The sequence below is a fragment of the Dromaius novaehollandiae genome, chromosome 2 (genome assembly GCF_036370855.1).
Source record: "Dromaius novaehollandiae isolate bDroNov1 chromosome 2, bDroNov1.hap1, whole genome shotgun sequence".
Classification (NCBI taxonomy): domain Eukaryota; kingdom Metazoa; phylum Chordata; class Aves; order Casuariiformes; family Dromaiidae; genus Dromaius; species Dromaius novaehollandiae.
In genome coordinates, this window is record NC_088099.1 from 20290222 (window position 1) to 20313534 (window position 23313).

The following is a 23313-nucleotide window of genomic DNA, read 5'->3' on the forward strand; positions in this document are numbered from 1 at the left end:
AGAGTTTTAAACAAATGTTAATTACCAAGAAGTTAAGTACCAAAACTGAGTACTAGGTGACGCTAGCCTACATAATCTAAATCTGAATTTTCATACCTGTACTCCAAAACTAGGGAAGAAGAGCTGGTTTTACAAGGGACCTACTAGGACAAGAGTCTGGAGCTCCTACCAGGCAGGCAGGTAACAGAATAAATCATCGTCCAATAGATCAAGGGGAGGAGAGAAGGGTCCCTGTCACACTTGTAGCCTCGAGACTGCATACTGATTTTGCTTTGAAGCAAGTTACTTTGTACCGCACTTTGAAGAAAAATGCAATGAATGTGTACCTCATGGCTGGTGTGAAATTTAGCCAGTTAATGTGAAATTTAAGACACAAGGTATATTACTTCCTGCATTTGTTAGTTTTACAGTAAAATAATAGTAAGTTATTGTTATTAACTTTTGGCAAAAGATCGAAGTACAACAATTTGGAACCATCTAAAATCTTTTAAAATGTATTTATATATTGTAACAGCAGCAAATAATCTAATCAAAAATGAAAAGTTATGTACAGTTCTTACTATAAATTTAGAAGTTATAAGGCAAATCATAAAACAGATGGATGAGGAGTTAGGTTCTGTCTCAGAAAGCTTTCTGGCAATCTTTCAGCAACTACACACAGACAAGGACCATTTTATTCCATCTATTTTAACATTCCCTGAATACCACAGAAGGCCTCTAAATGATTTGTGCAACTGGCAATTATTCTATTTTTCCTCTTAGCATGGAAAACTTCTGTGGAGTATTCCTTATCCTTCTATGGTGCATCACGCTAAATTGGTCCTCAAAGTCAAGTCGTCAGCAAAACTGTTCAACTATTTCACAAAGTTTAAGGCCAAAAGGGACTGTTAAATCATCTAGTGCAACCATCCTCATTTTACAAAACATTAAGTTTCACCCACAGTCCTACTTTGAGCCCACCAGCTCTTTAAGGCACATCACAAAATAGGCTGGCCTACAGGGCAAACACAGGTATCACAAAGATGCCACTATAGCTATGACCAGAGTCCTAGCTCATGGCCCAAGATATCACCCTACTGAATTTTGGCATGGGGAAGGAAAATTCCTCTGAAGTCCTAGCCTTAGGAACACATGTGCAAGAAACACCCCGTCTCCCTGAGAGACAGCACTCCCTGGACACCCACCTAGCTTTGACTACCCCACAGACAGTCCCCTCCTCTGCTGCAGAGAGAAACTTCTGTTGCTGCAGAGAAAGGCAAAACAAATAAACCAACAAAATCCAACCCAAATACATTCAGCCACCAGCATCTTGGTTAAACTAAATCCTGGCTCCTGTAGGTGACTAGCTGAACCCCTCAGGCCCCAGCTCTGATCACGAGCACTAGTGCAGCGCAGAGCCGAGACAGACATCAACACGTTTACGGAAACACAAGCACTGCTGTTCCCTCCATGTCCCATGGAAGAGCAGGAGGATTCGCAGATACGCAGACCGCAACCCACAAAGCGACTCACTGCTTGTGAAAGACGGCCAGGACCACTGGGTTCACAGAGCTATACTTGGCAGCCTTTGCAAGAAAAGGCCGCTGATTGTCAATTCAGAATTAAGCAGTCAAGAACGCTGACAAACAGGTCTATTTTAAGAGAGTGCATGTCCAATATTTGTGTATTATTTATGTTGAACACTAGTGGAAAAAACATGAGGGAAAGTGTGAATTAAGAAAAACATTCAGGGATATCTATGAAAGAACACAAAAAGCTTCTAAAGACTCACCTAAGGATACATTGTGCTTTAAAGCAAACTAAATCTAAAAAGTTAAACAACTTAAAAATAAAGGCCATGATTCTTCAGGGTTTATATAGAATTGTTCTCTGACATTTAATACACTTTTTTAAAAAAAAGGCTTAACAAGACAAAATAAGCAGTGCATGCAGCTAAATGGCAATCTGTCCAATTATTTTCTTAATCAGAACAAATATGCTCTTTTCTTCAGACTGTTCTCTCATTTATCTCACACTTCACGCAGTAGTACAATGGCAACCATCATTTCTGCTGGATGAAAGAGCAATCTAGGGTTTTATTGCTATCAGCATAAAAGATTTAAAAAACAAGAAACCTTCCCATATCTAAACATTTTTGTTTCCTGCCTTAAGCACTTTTCAGTATACTATATACATCCTTCCAAGTGTTCTGCCCTCTCCAGTTGTTTTTCTTTGCTAAAGTGACAAGCCAATTTAGCCCAATTTGAATATCAGTCTGTATAGTGTCTTCTTTGCCTTCTTGCTACTCATTTCACTCCTATTTTCTTGGACTCTTAGACAGAAACCAAGTATGCCAACATACTGCTTTCTCTTAATACCTCTCCTGCCCTCATTCATTCAGTGCTGCCAGTTTCATTTTGAGTTATAGTATTTAGCATTTCTTCAAGTCCCAACTCCTGGAGTCTAGTGAATATGCATTATGGGGAACATGTAATACTTTATCATTTATTTTATTGTCATAAAGAATAAAAAAAAAACAGGAAACTTTGCTGCCATCACATTCATATTAACAATTCTGCTTCCTACATTCCTCCTTCATTCTTCTTTCAGAATCACAGCTAGAAGAAGGAAGAAAGGTAGCAGCTTTGTATTTCAAAAAGAGGTGAGTGTACCCAGCAACTGTGTTATGAAGTGTCTAGGATGAGCAACCTAAGTTCGCTGGGAAAGGACAAACTAGCTCAGATACTAGTATCGACTTGCATTTCATCCGCCTGCTTCAGCTTCAGGCAAGCAGAGTCTGCCTGTTTTGTGCCAGGATCCTTATCCACCTTAAATTGGAGCAGAGACAATTCTCCTTTCTCCTTTCCTCTCTCTCTGGATGGTATTATAAATGCCTCGGGGCTCCTGGCCATAAAAAGATCAAAGGTTCAGAAACATCAGCCATTTCTGTCCTACAGCCTGAAAACTGAATGCTGTCAAAGTTTGATAGGGCTTTACCATCACTTTTGGTACCAGCTGCTGGGTGCTAAATGCTGCTCTGCCACCAACCCATGGCACGAGTCAATCCGTCAGGAGTGAGTGCCACGGGGATTGCCCGCATTTCTGGGGAATCGAGACTTCTCTGCCCACCATGGCAGGTGACTCTCATCGTCCCAGCTCTCCCCTTCAACCAGGAGGACTTCCTTCTCCTAGATCCCTTCACAAACAACATGCACACCCTCCCCATTTCTATATACAATACCTTATACCCCCATCTTGTGGGCTTGAACTGCTCTAACAGTTAAAGAAATACTCGGCTGCAGATGGGGGGAAATGATAAAACTATACATGCTGCCCGGTGAGAGGGAGGAGCAGATTTGCCTTAGCCATCTCTGAGAGGACACAAAAGGGACAATCAGTTGTGAGCTCTTGGAGGCCAGATCCTTTTTGGATGGAAATTACTTCTGACTTTACAAGGTCTTTGAAAGAAAAATTAGCTATTTGCTATATTTTTTAAAAAAACATTTCAACAGTATAAAAAGTTTTCAGACTGTAATTCAAAACTTTTTTTGTTTTCAGTTTCCAAATAATTTTAAGTAAAACTCCAATACAAAATTCAAAACAATTTCTAAACAGTACTTTTAAGGTTAACAAACTATTTCCATTTGCTCCTGAGGTACAAAAATGCACAAATGCCAGTTGTCAGAACAAGAATGGTACAAGCCAAATATGTAGGAGCTAGATTAAAAAAAATAACCACCCTGTCATTTCCAACCAAGTGCAGCCAATTTGTGGCAATTAGCACATTGTACACAGCACAGTTCATATGGCCAACTACTGCACTGCCAAAGAAATTCTGGGTGGCACTTTGTGTTCGAGCTTATCAGCAGTGCTGACAAGGATTGCTGGTGCATCATCAAACACCTCCTAAAACATGCAGCAGTTTGGCTGCTGTTTCTACCTGTCAGCCACTCCTCATCGAGTTGTTATCAAGAGGGAGAACACTTAATCATGGCTCTCGGGCAGCTGAGACTCAAGGAGGGGGCAGGAAGACTTCTGGCAAATTAAAATCAGCTGAGGTTATCACCGTTCCCCTCCCTCCAAATGGCCACACAGGTCCTCAGATTTTTTCCAATCATTAAGTTTGCAGACCACTCTATATTAGGGTAGAACAAAAATCAGATATCCCCACCCTCAGGGTCAGCACTGAGGCAGGGTGCCTAATCTTCAGCCATCTAATTTTAATCCATTGCTGCAAGACCACCAGCACTTTCATGCTCTTACATTTCAATTGCCTTTAGCGTGACAGGTTGGGGCTTAGCCAGGACTGAGCTTGCAGTATTTTGATTCGCTGATCTCGGATCTGATTCTGCAATCCATACTCTAACTTGTTCCGAATTCCTCAAAGTATCCTTATAAAATACATAATATATTAAAAATGCAAAATTCCTAAGAGGCATCAAGTTCTGAAAATGTTGACACATTATTATTAGCTAATAATTGTTCTTGGAAGCCCATAACACAGAAAAAGTTTAATATGCTATGTGTAATACAGAAATCAAAATGATACGCAGTCCTTCAGGGGATGTGGTCCTCAGACATACTGATTTTACTAATGCCTTTTGCAGCTTTCCAAAACATTTCAATTCCCTCCCAAAAAAGCTCAAAATGTGACCTAGAATTCATTTTCCTTCATAAACTTCGCAGAAACTTATTATAGCAGATTTGATTTACGGAAGATGTCTGCGAGTTTCTCCCTTTTCCTTCTTTCACTACTCCTATCTCAAGACTATAAATCTGATCTTCCTTTCAAATGCCATTTTCCACTAATATTTTGAAGAAATTACTGCATCAACAGCCTGACAAAGGCACCCTTGAGAGGTGTGAAAGACTACAGAAAGGGAGCTAGGTTAAAACTTTTTGATAAATTAGTCTGAACAAGAACGCTCTACAGGATGCTCAGAATTGCAAAATTCATTTTCTTCTTGAAACCATTAATAGACCTTAATAAATTAGTTTTAACAAACACAGCGCATTCTCATTGACCACAGAAATACAAGGTTGAAATGTGATCTGAAAGCGCTACCAGAGTTGTACAGAAATAAAATAGCTTCTAGCAGGAACATTTAGACTGGCACGCTAGATTGACAGAAAACTAGAGGTGAATTTCCAAATTACGGTATATGCACACTTTGAATTCATTAGCTTCATTGTTCAGCATAAGCGCTGTCACAGCGTACCAAAGGCACGACTGAAGGATGAGAGTCTACTTCTGCAGAGCAAGTCTGTGCTACACCTGCTGCCTGTGGCCGATCTCTATCTTGCAATAAGGTTATCGTACGCAGCTGCACTAATATTCTACAGTTCTCCCACAGCTAAGAGTTGTTTGTTTTGATTTGTTAACAGTAAAGCCAAAGCAGACAGAAGAAGCTATTCTGTCCTTGCAGGAGCCAAACTTTTACTATTACCTTGTCCTCAGCAAAATCCAAAGCACGCATTTGTCACGTAACTGATACAGCGTACCACTGCAGCGATAATCACTAACCCAGCAGTTTTAACTACCCTGCTTACCGGTCACACTGTTCTGCCCATCTGCCCAGGGAGTCGCAGCCTGGCTCACGGAACAGTTAAATTACTGATGCCAGATGGGGCACCTTTTCCATACAGGATGGAGGGAGACCTGCTGCAGAGGACCCCCTAGCCCAGTGCTACACGAAATTTCCATGAGGTGAGAAACTGTGGCTCAAATTCTGCCATAAATAGGGCAGAGGGTGGATTTGAAATTGTATGTCTCCCTTCTAACATTTTGCTTGCAAAGCTAGGGACATTACATTTCACTGACCCACAGACTGAAAGTCAGAAAACGACATATATTAAAAGGATTTTTTTTAAAGCATGTCAATATAATAGTCATGAAACTCCATCACCAATACTTCCAAGAGAAAAAACCTACAACAATATTCACGTCATTTATTCATACATTTTAGTGAGACTAAAAGCTCACATACTTAAATAAGATCCACTGCAAACTAAGGCACAACATTGGATATGCATGAGAGTGAAGCCTGCAAGACAGCCCTTACTGTTCTCGGGTTCCCGGATATAATGAAAAAGATTGATGGGCTTTGGAAGAAGCCTCCCTATGCACATAGCACTGTATTTCACTGTATTTTTCACATCTTCTGGTCTAGACAATTTGGCTAAGAAGACAAAAAGGAAAATCACCAGGTCAGACAGTTATATTCCTTTCCTCAGGGACAGTTTATAGCTCTCATTAGCTGTTTTTCATGACTATCAAAACATTTTTTATTTTTTTAACTCATGTTGCATCTGTGCAGGAGAAGCAAAAAGCCTAAAAAAATTACTAACATAACAATAGTAGAGAAAGAGGATGGCTCACTTAAACCAAACTATATATACCCCAATTTTGCAAAAGTTTTTTGTTTTTTGTTTTTTGTTTTTTACTTTTCTTGTAGCTTGCATGGCAGATGCTTCTTTGGGCATAAAATTCATCCTTAGTGAATGCCCCTAGCACCTCACTGCTTTCTGTCTCAGGCAGTAGCCCTAACAGGTATTGCAAGCATAAAGGAGGGCCTTGCTCCAGGAGACTCCGTTTGATGTTAATGGCCTTTCTGTTCACAATCATTTTCCTTCTAGTCATTTTCCTGCTTTTAGGACATAATATGGTAGCAACCATGTAGCTACAAAAATACTTGTCTTCAGATTTCTGATCTGTTTTTAAATATAGCATGGGACTAAGACTAGATCAGAAGTACTTTAAGATTTCCCTGCTACAAATGAGAAGGCACCTGAGCCGGTTAATGTAATTCTCATCTGTATTTGAGAGCTTACCACTGCGTATTTCTGAAAAGTCTGCAGGCCCTAGATGAAGAGGATGGAATAGCTCTAGGCAGCTTCTTTTCTCTGTTGATGAAAAGGTTCAGTGTGATTTTGAGTGAACTTTCAGCCAGGTATAAAATGGTTTTAATAGTGTGTTGGGCTTCTCTGTTCCAAGCTGCCTGTAAGAAGTGCACACTGCCTCTAGGAACTTTAATTAGCAGGCACGGATTATGCTATCTGCAGCAAGCATACAAGCAACGTTGAGTTTTACTTAGTCTTCGCAGCCAATGAATCTGACGAGGTGGAACGAATGACCCAGGGATTCCTAGAGAGGAGTCTTGAATGAAGGCCACACGGCTATGACTTCTTCTAGACAAAACACAGGTAAGAGTGGTAGGCAGAAAGAAGCTGTGCATTTTTTGCTATCATCTGAGCATCATTAAATGATGGGGAGCTGACATTGTTTCTTAATCAGTTTTTTAATTCAAGAATCTTGCTAGACTGGCAGGTAAGAGCAAATACTTACACATAAGCATAGTACTGTAAATATGAAGTTTTATTTGGATGAGGTTCTTGTAATGCTTACCCATGACTTCCATTTTAAGATTAAATTCGTTCTACATAGTGCCACTTGTTAGCAACACAAGCTGAACAGAAGCTGCTCATGAATGCCTATTAGGAGATGGCACCTTTCAGAAAAAACACACAAAATCTGTGCTCCGGGAATAATACTTGTTCCTTGAGAGCCTACAGATGGAATTCAAGTTATCGATTTTGACCTCTGAAGACATCTATCACAGATGATGGTGTTACCGCTTTCCTTGTTCTGGACTGCCAGAGTTTACACTAGCCGAGGCATCTGAGGCTACCGCGCTCCGCCAGCAAGGACAGTTCACAGCACAGGATTTTCTCCTTTTCTCACAACACACATTTCTCACCCCGTCTGCCAGAATCCAGATTTGTTTTAGTTACAGAACCATCTGCTTTTCAAAAGTGTTTTTTTTTTTTTTTTTTTTTTGGACGACAGATGGATGAGGTTCAAATTTTTGCTGTAGCCAGCAATGAATTTCTACAATTCATTGTTTCTGCTGCTTACTGCCTTGCTTTAATTATTTGAACGGACTCTCTGGGGGATTGGGCAGGGAGGAGCTTTCCAAGTACATACAATTTTTAAGTCAAAATAAGGATTTAAAATACACTTCTGACGCTTTAACTAAACAAATAGTCTAACTCCAGGTTTGTAACCTAGTTCTCTAATCCTGTATTGGCTCCCAGGTTTGTCTTTCATGTCCTGGACTAAAGGCATGTAGAGGGAGTATTTAAGGGCTACCTACAGTGTTAGAAGTGTCATTTTGTTTCCCCCAGAGTCTCACAAATCTCAGCTGGCTCTTTCAAAGCCTTAGTCTAGAAGTCTGGTGTTTGCAGAAAGTCATGCTTCTTTTTAAAAAAAAAATACACATAAAAATAGACTTCTAGCCCTCAATATTAAAAAAATTAAAAAGTTAGTAGAGATGCATGTTTTCACTTGAATTCTTTAATGTTTTAAAAATCTCTCCATTTTTATTTCATATTTAGTACCCTATCTGGACTGGCAAGGTTGTAGCAGCAAATAAACCTCAAAGACACCATGAAAACATGGTAAAAAGACTGCACTAACACTACACCAGCATGCCTCAATCCTACAGGCCATAACTCACACGTCCACTGGCCACCGGCGCTGCACCGTGGGAGCAAGGCAGGGAGGGAGGGGGCGGCGGGGAGGCTTTGCTTGCTGCCCGGTGGCCCCCACAGCCACGCTGGCCCCGCGCACAGCCCCGCCACCAGACACAGCTCGGCCAAGGGTGAAGCAGAGGCAGCCCGAGAGCGCCCAGCCGGCCGCCCCGCTGGGACAGGGGGACCTCAGTTCCCTGAGAAAGGGGGAAGGAGGGCAGCCGAAGAAGAAATAATAGAGCAAAAACCCTAAGCAATCCTCTAGTTCACCTCTCGAGGTTATGTCGCAGGCTCATTCCATCTGTGAAAATATCTCACAGTGAGCTACATGTCATGTTTATATTAATTTCTTAATAATAAATAAAAGCTGCATGTACAGCTGCGGGCATCAGTCTCAGCACCGAGCTGACTGTGCCTGCAACACCGCGCGTGCCAGCCTTACAGGCGTGCACCAAAGATAAGGGACACGTTTGTATCTCCATCCAGGAAACCAATGCTACGGAAAAATCAAGCCCAAATCAACAACATTTGGAATCTCTGTTAAGGCACATTTAATTACTGCCCTTTATTACTCATGTACTATGGAGTCTTTGTAGACTTCAGTTTTGGTTTCAATGAAGCAACTGTTTCAAGAAAAGGAGAAAAAGAGGGAGGAAAGGAGAAAGTCTAAGGGGTGGCGTGGGGGGAAGCCTGACGGCAGAAATAGATCTATAATCCAAGAAAAAATCTCACTTCTTTTTTTGTTTTGCTCAAGTTGCTTCTTGATTTCCCAGAATAACCAAAAGCAGATGTTCTAACTTACTGTTCCCATAGTATTGTTCAGTGTGCCTTGATCTATTTCCTGATGTTATTCCTAGTTCTTTCCTCCACAATCTTGTGATTTTTCATTCTTGCTATACGGTAGACAGGAGAAAGTGACACGTAGCTGAGGCATCTTTCATTATGTTAAAAATAATTTTCAAGACAAAGTCCCTAATAACCACATTCTCCTTCAAGGGTAGCTACAATAAACTACCCCTCAAAACCAACACAGTCTGGACATTGCTAAGCCTTCTAAAACTACCTATTTCTTCATAAAACTAAAACACCAAACCCCTAAAAAATAAAAAAATGCACATTCAACTTCTTAGAATATTTTCTAGCACAACAGTGATGACTGTGAAACATCCACATCCACTTCTCTGTATTCTGAAGCTACACACATGCAGAAACACAAGAACGTTTCACACATTCTTTGTAAATCTTCAAGAGTAATTTAACAGAAGAAGAGCAGACCAGAAGGAATCTCTGTACTCAAGACATTTCTCCTGAAGTCATACTGGATCCAAAGTAGCCACAATTATGTATCACAAGAGCACAATTTTTTTCAATCAAACTAGCAATAGAAGTGGCACAGAAGGAAAGTATTTAAACAGCACTGTCACTAACTTCATTTTTCGACAGTTTTCCTTGTATTATAAGTCCCACCACCAAAATTCCAGCACTGAACCTTTTTGCTCTTTTTAAATGCTCTTATAGGCCAAAGGTTAGTTTTAAGAGAAAATACCCACAGAAGTTACTGACTGATACCTCATGCATTTTAAAACACAAAGTCTGTATTTTCATTTACTCTGCTCTACCAAATGCTTTCTTCTGCCTGCGCCATACCAGACAGGCCTGCACATCCCAGCCTCTCCCTGTGCCACCCCTGACCACAAGCAGGCAATCTCTTCTATATACACCTAAGATGAAAGTGCAGAGAAAGAAGAAATATAGTGGCTAACAAATGACATCTGAATGGCAGATTTTGAAGAAAAATTGTTGGTAAATGTCTTTTTCCCTTCAAGGACTAGTCCATATGCACAGTCATGCAAGCAATTTGAAGCAATTCTGCATTCATATGCTGCCAGTTCTCCAGATTGGATTGCCAAGTCTTCATAGAATAAGAGAAACAACAGAAACACTCAAAAGCCAACTAATCTCTAGATACGTCAGTAGTGGCACAGTTCTCGGTAGAAATGTGAAGGGAGTGAGACTATCAATGGGAAAACCCATTTGCCGTTTCATCACAGTCCATTACCTCACTTAGCAATCAGGTGGCTCTGCAACATTAAAACAGACAAGGAGAAAATCCTTATGCTGTAGACATATGAAGAGGACCCTCCTGATAACCAAAAAGCCATAATATATACATATATCAGCCCTCGATGTAGGTGATTTAGGAGTTAAAAGAAAAAAAAAATCCTCTCCTATTCCAGACAAAAGTAAATGTCACTCTTGGAAGAAGCAACCAGTCAGACAGCTCAAGGTAGCTTTGCAGTTAATGAGCAATAAAGATGAACAAATCGTGCAATTCCTCAAGATACTACACCAGCACAGGACTAGCAGAGTTAAAAGGCAGTGCTCTTCTCCTCCACAGATTGTCCTGTAAATTCTTCCACATAAAACAGGGGAGAAAAGGACAGAACATATTGGCAGGTCTTGGCAGGATGGTAGGAATCAACATCCAATTGTATGAGACTTCTCCCCTCTTCTCAGGCTACATGTGCTAGGCAGCTTTTACCTTAAGATTCAACTGCTTGGAAAGCAGGGATATAAACTCATTGTCTAAGGAAGAGCACGATGCCCTGGGGTCACCACGAGGCCAGACCATTGCCCAGGTCATGTCTGCACTGAGTGCTGAGCCCAGCCCCTCAGGACAACACAGGCGGTAGATGGTGTCCCTGTGGGGTTTCAATAGGAGACACAGAATTTCCACAGCCTGTGGGGGGACACCCCCCTCCCCGGCCCAAAAGCTACCATGTCATACAGAGCAAATACATTTCACTCTTCAATTAAAACAGACATCTATACGCTCTCATCAGGAAAGGTATTAAGACAGTGCTGAGGCTACAGAACTGAGGTTCTAGTAAGTGGTAAATGAATTGCTCCAGCCTGGAAAGAGATAACAAGGAACATGCTGCCTCTCCTTCACAGCTACATCCAGCCTTTCAGGATCCAGGAGCTTCTCAGAACTAAATCTTGGAATTTATAATAAGCACAGAAGAAGGTGAAAAGGGTCTTGGGGTGCTGATTTCACAGATCATCTGCCTCTCTCAGGATCTTGCAGTGTTCAGAACCACCGTTTGGTAGATTTTATCAGAGGGCTGCAGAGACAGGGAAATGCTCTCAATGCCAAGTCTCTTGACTTGCCAGGTCTGCAATGGAATCCAGAGTCTGACCGAATAAATATTTTTGCATATGCATTTCCTAGTTATTTTATTTTTTACACAGTCAGGCTTAAAAGATCAGCAAATTGAGCATTAGCTCAGGATGCAGCTTCCTCCCATACAAAATAATAACCTCATGTGAACATCTGCAGTGTAAGTATCCCATCACAGGATGGGCAAAGTTTACAGTCATCCCAGAGAGGAAGGAAGGAAATTAATAAAAAGGAGGGAAGGGATGACAGAGAAGTGCCATACAACTGGAACGATGCCTCTTGATTAGCATTCAAAGAAAGGTGAAAGCAAAAATGCAGAAATCCTCCCTCCCCAATAGACACACACACAAAAGAGAATTAGGAAAGAAAACAGTCCTGAGATCAACACACTGACAAAGGCAGAATCTGTAATGCAAGAGAGCTCTGACTCATTCAAATGATTGAGAGGAACTGAAAAATCATATATCAAGTACCTGTTTTGCTTATGCACGCAGGCAAAGGAAAGGCAGGGTGCGAGTGCCTTACGCTTATTGCCAAGAAAAAAAAAAACACTTCCAACTTGAGCACTTGCAACACAAATGCCCAGTGTGAACACAAATGCAGAGATAAGCGCTCAAAAAGACAGACAGAAGTGAGACATACCAGGCGACTCAGGAACACATGCACTTCCTTTAGCAGCAGGAAAAGCAATAGATTTGAAAAGCAGCGATATAAATGAAAACACCTTCCAAACATCCAAATTTGGTAAGTGCTAAGCATTTAATGTAACTGACTAAATATACATACTGAATATTCACAGCAGCAAGGGTAAGGGCAACAAGCAATAATAAAATTCCCTTACAACTCCTCATCTTTTTCTGGTTCTCCAACTATGAGCTTGGGAGCTGCAGAGGGGAAGGGCAGATATCACAGAGCCAGGCTCATGAAGTTTGAGCTGCTCGAAAGCCCTCACCTCCAGTTACCCAGCCACTGCAGTGGCTTCTTTTCAGCTCCTAAAAATCCCTGTATGGACTGCAGCTGGAGGAAAGCTACAGGTCAGTGCTGGGAATCCAAGCGGACGAGGCAGAGGCCAAGGGAATGGCTGCGTGCCACAGGCCGACCCCAGCACAGAGCCATTTCCATTTTGGGGTTAGGTTTCCCAGCATGAACTGGTTCAGTTTGGTGTTAAGTGGTTAAAACCAGTTATTGGCATAAACTAGAATCAACCTGGAGTGAATTCTAGTCATGGCTGGATGTGAATCAACTGACTCAAAAACTTACTGCTAGAAAATGCTCATATTTAAAAGCACCGTTCAAAACAATCACAAGGCAAATTTCCACTGAACTAAAAAGACCCTGATATCAAAAGGAAAAAAATAAAATATAGGTCATCAACCAACTGTGGAAAGAGTTTTAAAACATCTCTGAAAAAAATATGCTTAAAGCAAATATTAAAGATTGGAGTGAGACTAACCAGATTTGCAGAGAAAGACTGAGACGTCACCTTCCAAACTGCCACTTCAAAGCCCCACTGCCGCCCAGCTGCAGAGAACAGCAAACCCCAAAACAGAAGGTCACTTGCAAGTACTAAACCTTTCAGATTCAAATAAGGATCTTGTACAAACTCAGAATCCAGCTACAGGCATAGCAGCAAGGGGTATTTAAACTGAATGTATCTGTAGGCAGCCAATATAACGAAGGCAAAGCATGATGAAGGAAAACACGACAGTTCAAACATGTGGGATAACAGTGGTGGTTCAGTTTCAAGAAACTCAGTGACAAGGTAATTCCACTAATCTCATGTCAGAGTCAAAAGAGCAGGGATTGCTACCACCAACTCCCCAAGAGGTCAGTAAGAGTACAATCCCTGCCAACGGCACAGACAGCAACCGTGTTTCTGGACAGGACGCGATCAAAAGGTAAAAGGACTGCTACCAGGATATAGACAGTGCTCTCTTTCTCCTGATAATGATTTCCCAGGCACCTTCACATCAGTACGGGCGATACAATAGCTCATAGCCCTTCACAGTGATAGCAGTCATCCGCCACTGCTGTGTGCCTCATCTTCCCAAATGGACCACTGAGAAGCTGCACCAACACACCAGCAGCATCCCTCCACCACCAGGTCAATAGGCCGCAATCAGTGCTACCACGAACCACCACAATTTTCCAGTCTAACAAAGTAACTTCTTAGCCCTGATCACACAAACAGACTTCTCTCAGCCTCTCACACTTGCAGTCCCAGTTTTGAAGAGGAGGAGGTGGGAATCCAGACGTGACACACAGACTGCCACCTGAACCCCAGGGCCTCGGGGATAGGAAAGCCACTCCTTCTCCATCATCTTCTCCCAGAAAAGAAAAGTTCAAGGCTGGGCAACCAGCATGACTTTGAAAGATCATTTCCTGAGAATCAGATTATTCTTCCAAATCACCAGCATCCTCCCCATTAAGTCAGACCCTGACAATGGCTGTCAACCATGGCATAATTGAGCTGGTACTTGCTTAAGCAACTAAAATGGATAGCAGTCCAGAAATGCAAATATTTGGCCTCAGGGAACTTAGAGAATCAAAATGCATTCATGTCAGAGACTCAATTAAATCCAAACGGCAACAGCCCATCAGTAATTTGTGAGTTTCCTAAACTAAAGATATGGAGAACATTCCCAGTATCTGACTATGCTACCTACATAAAACAGGATAATTTCTTCTCATCTCAGCCCAGCTTATTCAGACTCCACTCTATGCAAGCAAACTCTCAAACTATGTTCTTTGCTGTACAAAAATAAAAGATAACATTTCCTAGCTTCATTTATGGCTCTCCTTTCTGCCTATACATACAACTAAAGCAAACAATCAGAAGCCTATCAGTACTTTAACTGTCCTCCTCTCCAAAATATGATCCAGCTGTATTAAGTCCTAAAGACTCCCCCTTAGAACCAAGGGACTTCTTGCCAGTACTAATAAGATAAGAATCCAGGTCCAAATGTCCACAATTCTAACAGCTGATAACTATCCACAGACCCACATCCACAGACACATAAATATTATCTAGATTTATTCACAAAGACTAGCATCATAAGTAGTGTTTGCTGCAGCTCAGCAAGACTCCCTAGCAGACATACTGATCTATACTTTGATAAAAACCAAAGAATGCCCCAGTCGCATGGACACTGCAAACAGCCAAATGTCTTTCTTAGAGGGTCAAACAGCAGGTCACAACTACCCACTACATCTTTGTTTTACAAGCGGGAAATGATTCAGCTGATTCCACATAGAGATTAATTATTCCAAAACAGGTAGCATGACCTAACAAATCTTAGCAATACGGAGCAGATGAGACTGGACATCACAATGTGTGAAGTGCATCAGCATTGTTCACAACGGAGAAGGTAACGATTTTCCAGAAATTTACATTATGTTATTTTTAAAAGAGAGGAGAAAGAGCATGTTCAAGATGCATGTCCTCTGAACCACCTTCTCCCACCTCAATGTTTACCCTTCATATTAAAAAAAGATACCTCACCATCCTAGTGAACATCTCCAACCCATACTATGTCCTCTCCATTCACCCAACACACAGCTAACTCTCCATAGGAATTTATCTCCCAAGCGCATTACAAATAAAAGAAAATGCACACACAACCATCACCATCCAGCACACTTTCTTCCAGTATACACAAAACCAGAAGAGCGTAATAAAACACACAGGCACACATGAGAAGGGGCTGGTGAAACCAGTGCGTGTTATCAGGTTGGTCACAGCTCCCTAGAAGGCCACACAAACACAAAACTAGCCCATAGAAGATTTGGGCAGGCAGTGTTTTCTTCATATCAATGTGAAGGTTTTGCACTTACCCAGGTCCCTACAGGGCAGCGCCACGCTCCAGCGGGGTGGCCGGGAAGCTCTGCCATGCAGCATGCCGGGGCATCACAGCACAGCAGCTGCTGGCAAGCCGCAACTTCGGGAAACCTAAAACAGGAAAAAGTGAGTTTACAGTCAACGTGCCGAAGCCCCTTTTGAAACCGGCACTTAACGGCATTCCACAGACAGCTGCAGCATTGCCACAGTTTTAAACACTGCAAACAACATATAATCAAGGTTGACTAATGAAAAAATTGTTTGTTAAAATGCAATTAAAGCTGGAAGTATGAGCAATTTAACAGTTATACACACCAGAAAATATTGCAGTAATCTCAAAACCAAACATTTCTAACCCCATAGTGATGCCCTGCAAGTCATACAATATAATCAAAGCCTTCCAGTACTTGTTAGCAAAGACGATGGGATTTTTAAAGCATCAGCTGCCCTTCAATATTTTGTCACCAGGCAGAGTTCACATATACGCCTGAACTAATTGCAAGCTTCATGCATTTGTAATGATTTTGTGAGAGATACCTCACATCTATAATATTTTTCAGCTTTATTTTGGCAATACCCATTTCCAAACTCCACCTAGTTGTACGTTACTTTTAGTCATTTCAAATAAAAGTTCTTATCTAATACAAGAAGGCCAAAGAGGATGCTAGCATGTTTTCAACGATTTGAGAGTAACAGCATGAGTTTAGAAATTACCACAGTGCAATTTAGGTTCAAGTCTGTTACGCCTCAAAACAATGAGCATTGTCAAAAGCATACCAAACAATTCTTTTGGGTCTACTGGAACTCTGAATTATAATCATGCAATTTTCACTTCAATTTACATCCGACAGTGGTTAAAGTGTCATTTCCCAAACTTAAGGCCAATAGACTGTTACCAACCCACAAAACTTTCAACATCACCATGTACCCTCTCTTTAAAACTTAAAATAAAAATATTTTTGAGTGCACTGTTGAACAGTAGGGAATCACCAGTGATGAGCATTAGTGTGCCTCGAAGTACTCAAAGAGAAAGCAAAATCTAGGACCTGAGTGTCTCCTTCAGCAGCACTCCTTGTTCCCGTTTCCCAGCGATAGGGAACAGTGCTTGGAAGACACGTGTTCATTGCCGCTAACATCTGAACCCAGGTGCATTAATGGCATTTTTCAGAACGAGCCCAGACAATCTGCTGATGAGAAAGACTGATTCTCGTCTAGGATTTAGAGAGTTGATGTGCTTGAAGGCATACAGGTAAATGAGCCAGAAGGACGAATGGGAGCCAGAAAGGACTGCTGGTTTTGCTTCTTCCTAATTGAGAATGGCAGCGTTGCTTACTTAAACCAGAATGCAGTCTATATAATCATAACAATTGACATAATCAAAATCTTTTGTATAGGCTATATTTGAAGAAATTAGGTTAATTTTCACTATGAGGTTTGAAGAGATTTACTGGTAAAATCCCAGAAAAATAGTCTTTATTTAAATATTGCTACAGTTTGAGAATACAGTTCATTCTTTATACAGAAGAGAAGAGGCTAAATTGCTCAAGCACAAAAGATAACTCAAATTCAGCGACAAAACTGTGCCCAGCAACTCTGTAATAATTGCATACAGAACACAAACATGCTTTGTTGAGAACTTATAATATCTAATCAGCAATAATTGTAAATTTTATTTTCCATTTGCACATTACCAAGGGAGAAGAGGAAAGAACAGGAGATGTAACATAATATCCTAGCTGGGGTTAGTTTGTTAACACATAAACCTCTACCCACCCCTTCCATAATGCCTGCAAGGCTATTCTAGCTGAACTTATTTTTAATTGTTCGCTTCTCTTTGAAGGTGTTTCAACCACACTGTGAGCAATGCTCTAAGGAATTCTCAGCTCTGTGGTACTTCTCTAAACAGTTATTTCACATCATCTACAAATTTAGATACTGAGTTCTAGTTTTTCTCCTCTTGTAGATGTTTTTGAAGAAGGTCAATAATCACAGTAAGGGACATTTGGAAGTTTTAAATCTAGGAAATAGTTTTTATGGGTTTGTTGTTTTCTCAAATAACCTCATTTTGGAGTAGAGATAACCTTGTATCTCTACTCACACTTCTCTACCTGTCCAGCTCCTGACCAGCCCTGTTTAATCACGTAGACACATGGGTGAACACAGCAGTTCTCTGCTGTTGACGAAGGGTGTTTGCTCAGCGCTGGCAGCAACCCAGAGGAGCCAGCTTCGCCCCTCCACAGTTCACGTCTCTCCATTATACAGTTCATCCCTAAGGCAAGTGGATGGGGTAATTCAAATCCCTCTCATACCTTTCTTCTGCTAACACTTACTTTTCAAATTCACATGTACTTGTCCCCATTCTGAGTTTCACTACCAACACCTTCCAAAACACTACGGTACTAAAGACGCTGGAAGCAGGCAGCACTGCAGGAGAAAGTGGATGGTAGTCATCTCATACGATGCATCCAAAAACCATAGAAATTGTTGTTTAAGGGAAACTTATGACATTGTCCCACGTTGTGCCATCCTTATGATAGCGTTTAGCTATGTTTTGCCAATTATTAAGGTTCTACAGTGACAAGGCCACTTTGGTAAGAGCACAGGCAGTGCACAGTGTAGCAGAAAACTTTCTGCCCCACATTGCAGTAATGGGGGCAGACTTTATTTCAGTGAATGAAAAGTGTTGTCAGTTATATCTACACACTGACCTATCCAAAACTAACTATCATTTAAAGAGGGAATGATATAAGGGGAAAAACAAATATACTGTCCTGCCGTATAAACAAGTATTTTCTATATTGGGCTTCTTCAAGGCCAACGGTAAAGTGAGCCAATACTCTGCTTTTAACAGCCCCATTGCAAGCATCACACAGCTTACTGAAGACGCAGAGACAAAGAAGGAGGAGAAGCTAGAAATTCACTCTATGTCACAGTATTTTGAGAAATAATTTATAGCTGGGATGGAAAGGAAACAATAGTTGTTAAAGAATTAAGCCATAATTGACAAACTTGTTGACCTAGGCAGTCTTCTTGTGTTCAAAGAAAGTATTTTCAGGTTGTTATTAAAAAAAACATAATGGAAAACAAGGAAATGTCATTTTTTTGGAAACAGCAACTGACAATTTTATACAATAAGGAAATGTTATTATATAGTAACAAGTGCAGTATCAGCAATACCCTTTTCCTGTAAAGTTAGCATATTAACACTGATAGAGATTATCTCTGTTCTCTATTAATCTGCATTCTTTACAGATGGTTATTTATGAAAATTAACCATGAAGCTGAAAGGTTATCTATGGCCACATTAGCAAACATCTGTTTGTGATTCTGATTTCATGTTTGCGTGCTATTCTTGGAAAAGCAACCATTTTCGAAAAGTGCCAGATGTGACCAAGTGTTCTTAATCATAAAGCGTTCATTTTAGGAAGACAAAAGTTCAGTGAAAAAGCAGAGCCAGGATAGAAACCATATTCTCTGAAGACAACCAAGCAACTGTCGTATACTGCTGCTGCCCCTGAATACTCCAGGGGAAAAGCGTTTCTGAAGGAGAGGGGGAAAAAAAAAGTTTTAGTATGCCACTACAGATAACTATCCTTCATTTTAAATATGAGACGCACAAAGCAATAAACATCAACTCGGTTTTGACTTAAAAGCAGAGATGTTATGCATTACATGAAATCAACAGCTTTCTACTGTCACACAGTGAGATTTACAGGGCACCCTTTAATCTCAAATGGCAGGAGGTCAAATAGGATACAAGCAAGAAAGTGAATTTAGGGATCTTCATCCACCCCCAAGGTGACCTCACCAAAATTCCACATTATCTGCAACAGCGAAGAAATGGTTACTCGGAGGCTGGGAAGGTGTTTCAGGCAGAGGACTCTTGAGGGAGGCTATATAAGGAAATTAATGTACACCGAACCAAGAGGGGAGGTTAAATCTTTCTTATAGCCTCGTTATGGTTAACCTAGTTGCTAAAAAAAAGTTTTTGCACCTTCAAAATATTTGCTCGTTATGTTTGATAACTATGTTCTGTGTGTGAATAAGAGCATACAATACTGTTAATCCAAAAGAAATCCCTAGATAAAGGGTCAATATGCTTTGATTTTGTATTGCAACACAAATGTATACATGTATCCACATAGCTATATATAGATATATCTTACTCCTCTCCATTTATAAACTAACACAGACTTTCTTTGCGCAGAGAGCGCTTCTGAAGTTAGAGAGAAAAAGCATAAAAATGAAATATCAGAGTGAAGGACTATGAACTCGGCTGCCAGCACTTATTGGCCTCATTTGGGGAATTTCTTACAAACTGTCTTTTTAAATAAAGGTCCTGAAAAAAAGAAATATACAGTAGTTCAGAATACCTCTGCTAGGTTTAAAAATTATTCTTCTGGTGAAGCACTTGTGTTAAAATCTTCAGGGAGCAACACATTTCACTTACATCCCTAATAAATTTTCAGAGTAACACAATACTATGTGAAGATTCAAGGACATTTATTGAAGCAGCTCAGCTTACTTCCCAAATATTGCATAACAAGAAAATGATGCACTCCCCATCTTATCTTCTGTCTGCAGTTCTTCTATTTTTTTTAATTAGTTCATAGATTTAATTGAATCCCAAACTGAATAGATGACAACTCTCATAACATTTAAAGTAAAACTGTAAGAGACAGTCACCAACCTGCATTATTAATTGATGCTACTCATACAACCTTTTATGTGAGGAACAGTGAATATCACAAATCCCAAGTACTGAAAAATCAAAAATTACCTCCTTACCTGAAATTGTTTGGTTGGGAAAATTATTGTTTTTTTAAATATAATCTTAGGTCCTTTTCATGTTCTAATGGCTGGGGCATTCACTAAATACATGATTCATATTTTGAATGCTTTCCCATTGGAAAAAAATATTTCTTAAATAAAAATGAAAATTCTCATATGACATGGCTCTTAGAGCTAGAGCTTCACAACTCAAACTACTAAAAACCTCAAAACAACACTTAGAATCCTGTAGTATGGATCTCCTTTGGAATTTTTAAAATTGAATTAGTCAAATTAAAAAAAGATGGCCATGTTCTTCGGATTATTCTATACATTTCCTATTACCCTCTTACTGCATAACCAATTCCCCTCAAAAACACTCACCTTCTGATGTACTTGGAATCTAGAAGCTTTCCTCCCCAAATATTTATCAAATTACTATTTTTCTCCCATATGATTAACACACCAGTCTTTTGGTAGGAAACGGAGATCCCAATAATCTCATAGCTGCTTATATCATATAACTCCTTGACAGGGGAAATAAATATACAGATAGGAAAAACAGAAGATTAATTTTAAATAAGAAAATTTGGACACTGATGTGTGCTCAAGATTTTGGGGCATATCAAGAAAATGCAAAAAGATAGAAATATGGCTATTCAAAAATTACTAGGAATTTTGCATTGAAAACATTAACATATTTTGAAGTTTTGTTTTTAAGAAAAGTGAAATTCAGCTTCTTTTCATAAAGCTACTTTCTCTCTGCCAAGGCAGTGCCAGTATGTGTTCCTAAATGAGATGAAAGCAAAGAATGAAATGAACCACACAAGTCAGGAAAACTAAACATTAATTTAACAGTGTTAAACAGATTATCAGTTAAAATTAAATCCCAAATTTTAAAACTCCTTTGCACATCTCAGAAAACGTGAGCCACCCTGTACTTTTGCCGCTCAGCAATGCTTCACATGTTTTGCTTTTCACTCTCTTACCCCATTAGTTCGCACATGTTTTTAGACCCAGTGTAAGGCTCCCAGAAGGGACCATATGACCCCCCCAGGGAAGCCCCTCAGAGACACGGGGGTTTGGGTCACTCCAGCAGGGAGAGGAGCCCCGGGGCTCATGGGAAGCCTCTCCAAGGCGCTGCCCAGTGCCGCAGGTAACGGCCCCTGCTCTTCTGGGCACTAGAAAAGGATCTTGGTTTGGGTATTTATTTTAGCTTCTGAGGACCAGAAAAGATTTCTCCCCCACTAGCACAATGGGCAGGGCAAAATGTCTATTTTTTTCCCCTTCTTTGCCTTCTCCAAGCGGCATGAGAATTCACACAAGGGGTGAATGTCACAAAAAAATGCGATCAGATACACAAGAGGCAGGTCTGCGAAGGAGGCTCTTCTGAGGGAGGAATTACAGCACATGAAACTATATAGCTTAAATTAATTAAATATTACAATGTAAGTTGAGAAGAACTCATATTCCCTCCCATCAATGGGCCAACCAGAAGTGATGTCCACAGCCACAAAACAAAATTCAAAGCTCTCCTTAAGCTACCTACACAGGAGAACTGACCTGGCAATGACTCAAGGGCTTTTCCTGGGACAAACAAAGACAGTAAGATGGAGAAATGTAGAAGTAAATAGGGCAGCACTAAAGCAAAGTCAGACAGAGAAAGAGAAACATCAGAAGTCATTCATATAACAAAAAAAAGAAAACAGTCATACCTGAAATCCTTCCAAGTCTCTTCAGCAACAATGTGTGGTTTTGTAAACAAAAGTAGCCCTTAACATACTTCCCCACTTGAAATGGATTCCTCCAAATGGAAGAGTAAAGCACACTGGCTTGATTTTTGGACATAAGAAGGTATCGAACTGCTGTTCTTCATACACCTCTGCACCCTTAGCATCATTTCAGGCATGAGCAGAAGGACCCTACACACCAGGCAGATGTGCAAGTATCACATGCGCACACTCATGCACACAGAAGTGGCACATATTAGCTACCATTTTATTATATTAGCACATAAACATCTGCTTTTCTCTATGGTGCTTTGAAATTAGAAAACTGGCCAAAAAAGAGCTGTTTTCAACAATCAGATAAGCTATAAAGTTATTACAACTTATCCATTTTATGTCTTTGTTATTCCTTAAAATTCTCCTTCATAAATGAGTACCTTCACTGAAGTCATCTTCCATAGGAAATCAAAGCAGGAAGATAAACAACTCCAAAACTAGGGTCCCCCTCCCCAGCCTTTTAGAGAAAAAAAAATGCATAAAAATTTATTTTTTTCCATTCAGGATTGTTTCTGCCCAGCATATTCCACTGATGAGGAGAAAGAATAAATGAGGCTAGTGTTTTAAATATTTACATTACTGTACTTCATATCTGGTATCTTAATAATCTTCAGCTTACTCAGTGCCCTTTACAGATATTTGTTCGGAATTTTTAAAATGTCAACCATAAAAATAGAACGAGTTAGAAAAAGTAAAATTTTATCATTCATTAAAAGTTGTCAGCAACTCTAGAAATCTGAGATATGCCGGCGGACTGCACAAGAAAGAGCCTCTTGTTCTTGCCCTGCACACAATGCCACACATAACCTTTCAAATTCTGCTGGATGAATAAAATAGCATTGATCCCAGAGCACTGTGAAACAAGGCCTCACAAATAACAGAGTGAAGCTACAGATGTCCTGCAAAGGACAAATCCTGTCTTGCGCACTCAGCCTGAGCCAAGCTGCTGAGGGATGTGGTGGGAACCGGCCGTCTCCCCACCGTCCGGTGCTCAAGGGGAGAATGGTCCCTGCCAGCCACGCTGAGCTCACTGTGCTCCCTCCTGTGGTGGCACGAGGATTTTAGCAGCAGCAGACCACACTTAAAGTCTTAGTTTTCTTACTAAATAAATTCTTTCTTTAAAGGGACACAAGATGCTAAACTCTTCCCCATGTGATAGATCTCAAGGTCCAGCTTCGATTTGATCTCGTCCTCCTCAGCACTGCAGAAGTGTGCTGTTTCTCTGCTAAGTC

General features: G+C 40.5%; 1 protein-coding gene across 1 annotated transcript in view; it reads right to left on the minus strand.

The window, feature by feature from the left end:
* KIAA1217 (KIAA1217 ortholog) overlaps positions 1–15621 on the minus strand; it is a 354487-nt gene extending 338866 nt beyond the window's left edge. Inside the window, exon 1 of the mRNA XM_026105796.2 lies at positions 15524–15621. Coding sequence (XP_025961581.2) covers positions 15524–15587 — 64 coding nt within the window. The 5' untranslated portion in view covers positions 15588–15621. The remainder of the gene's footprint in view (positions 1–15523) is intronic.
* Between the last annotated feature and the right edge of the window lie 7692 nt (positions 15622–23313).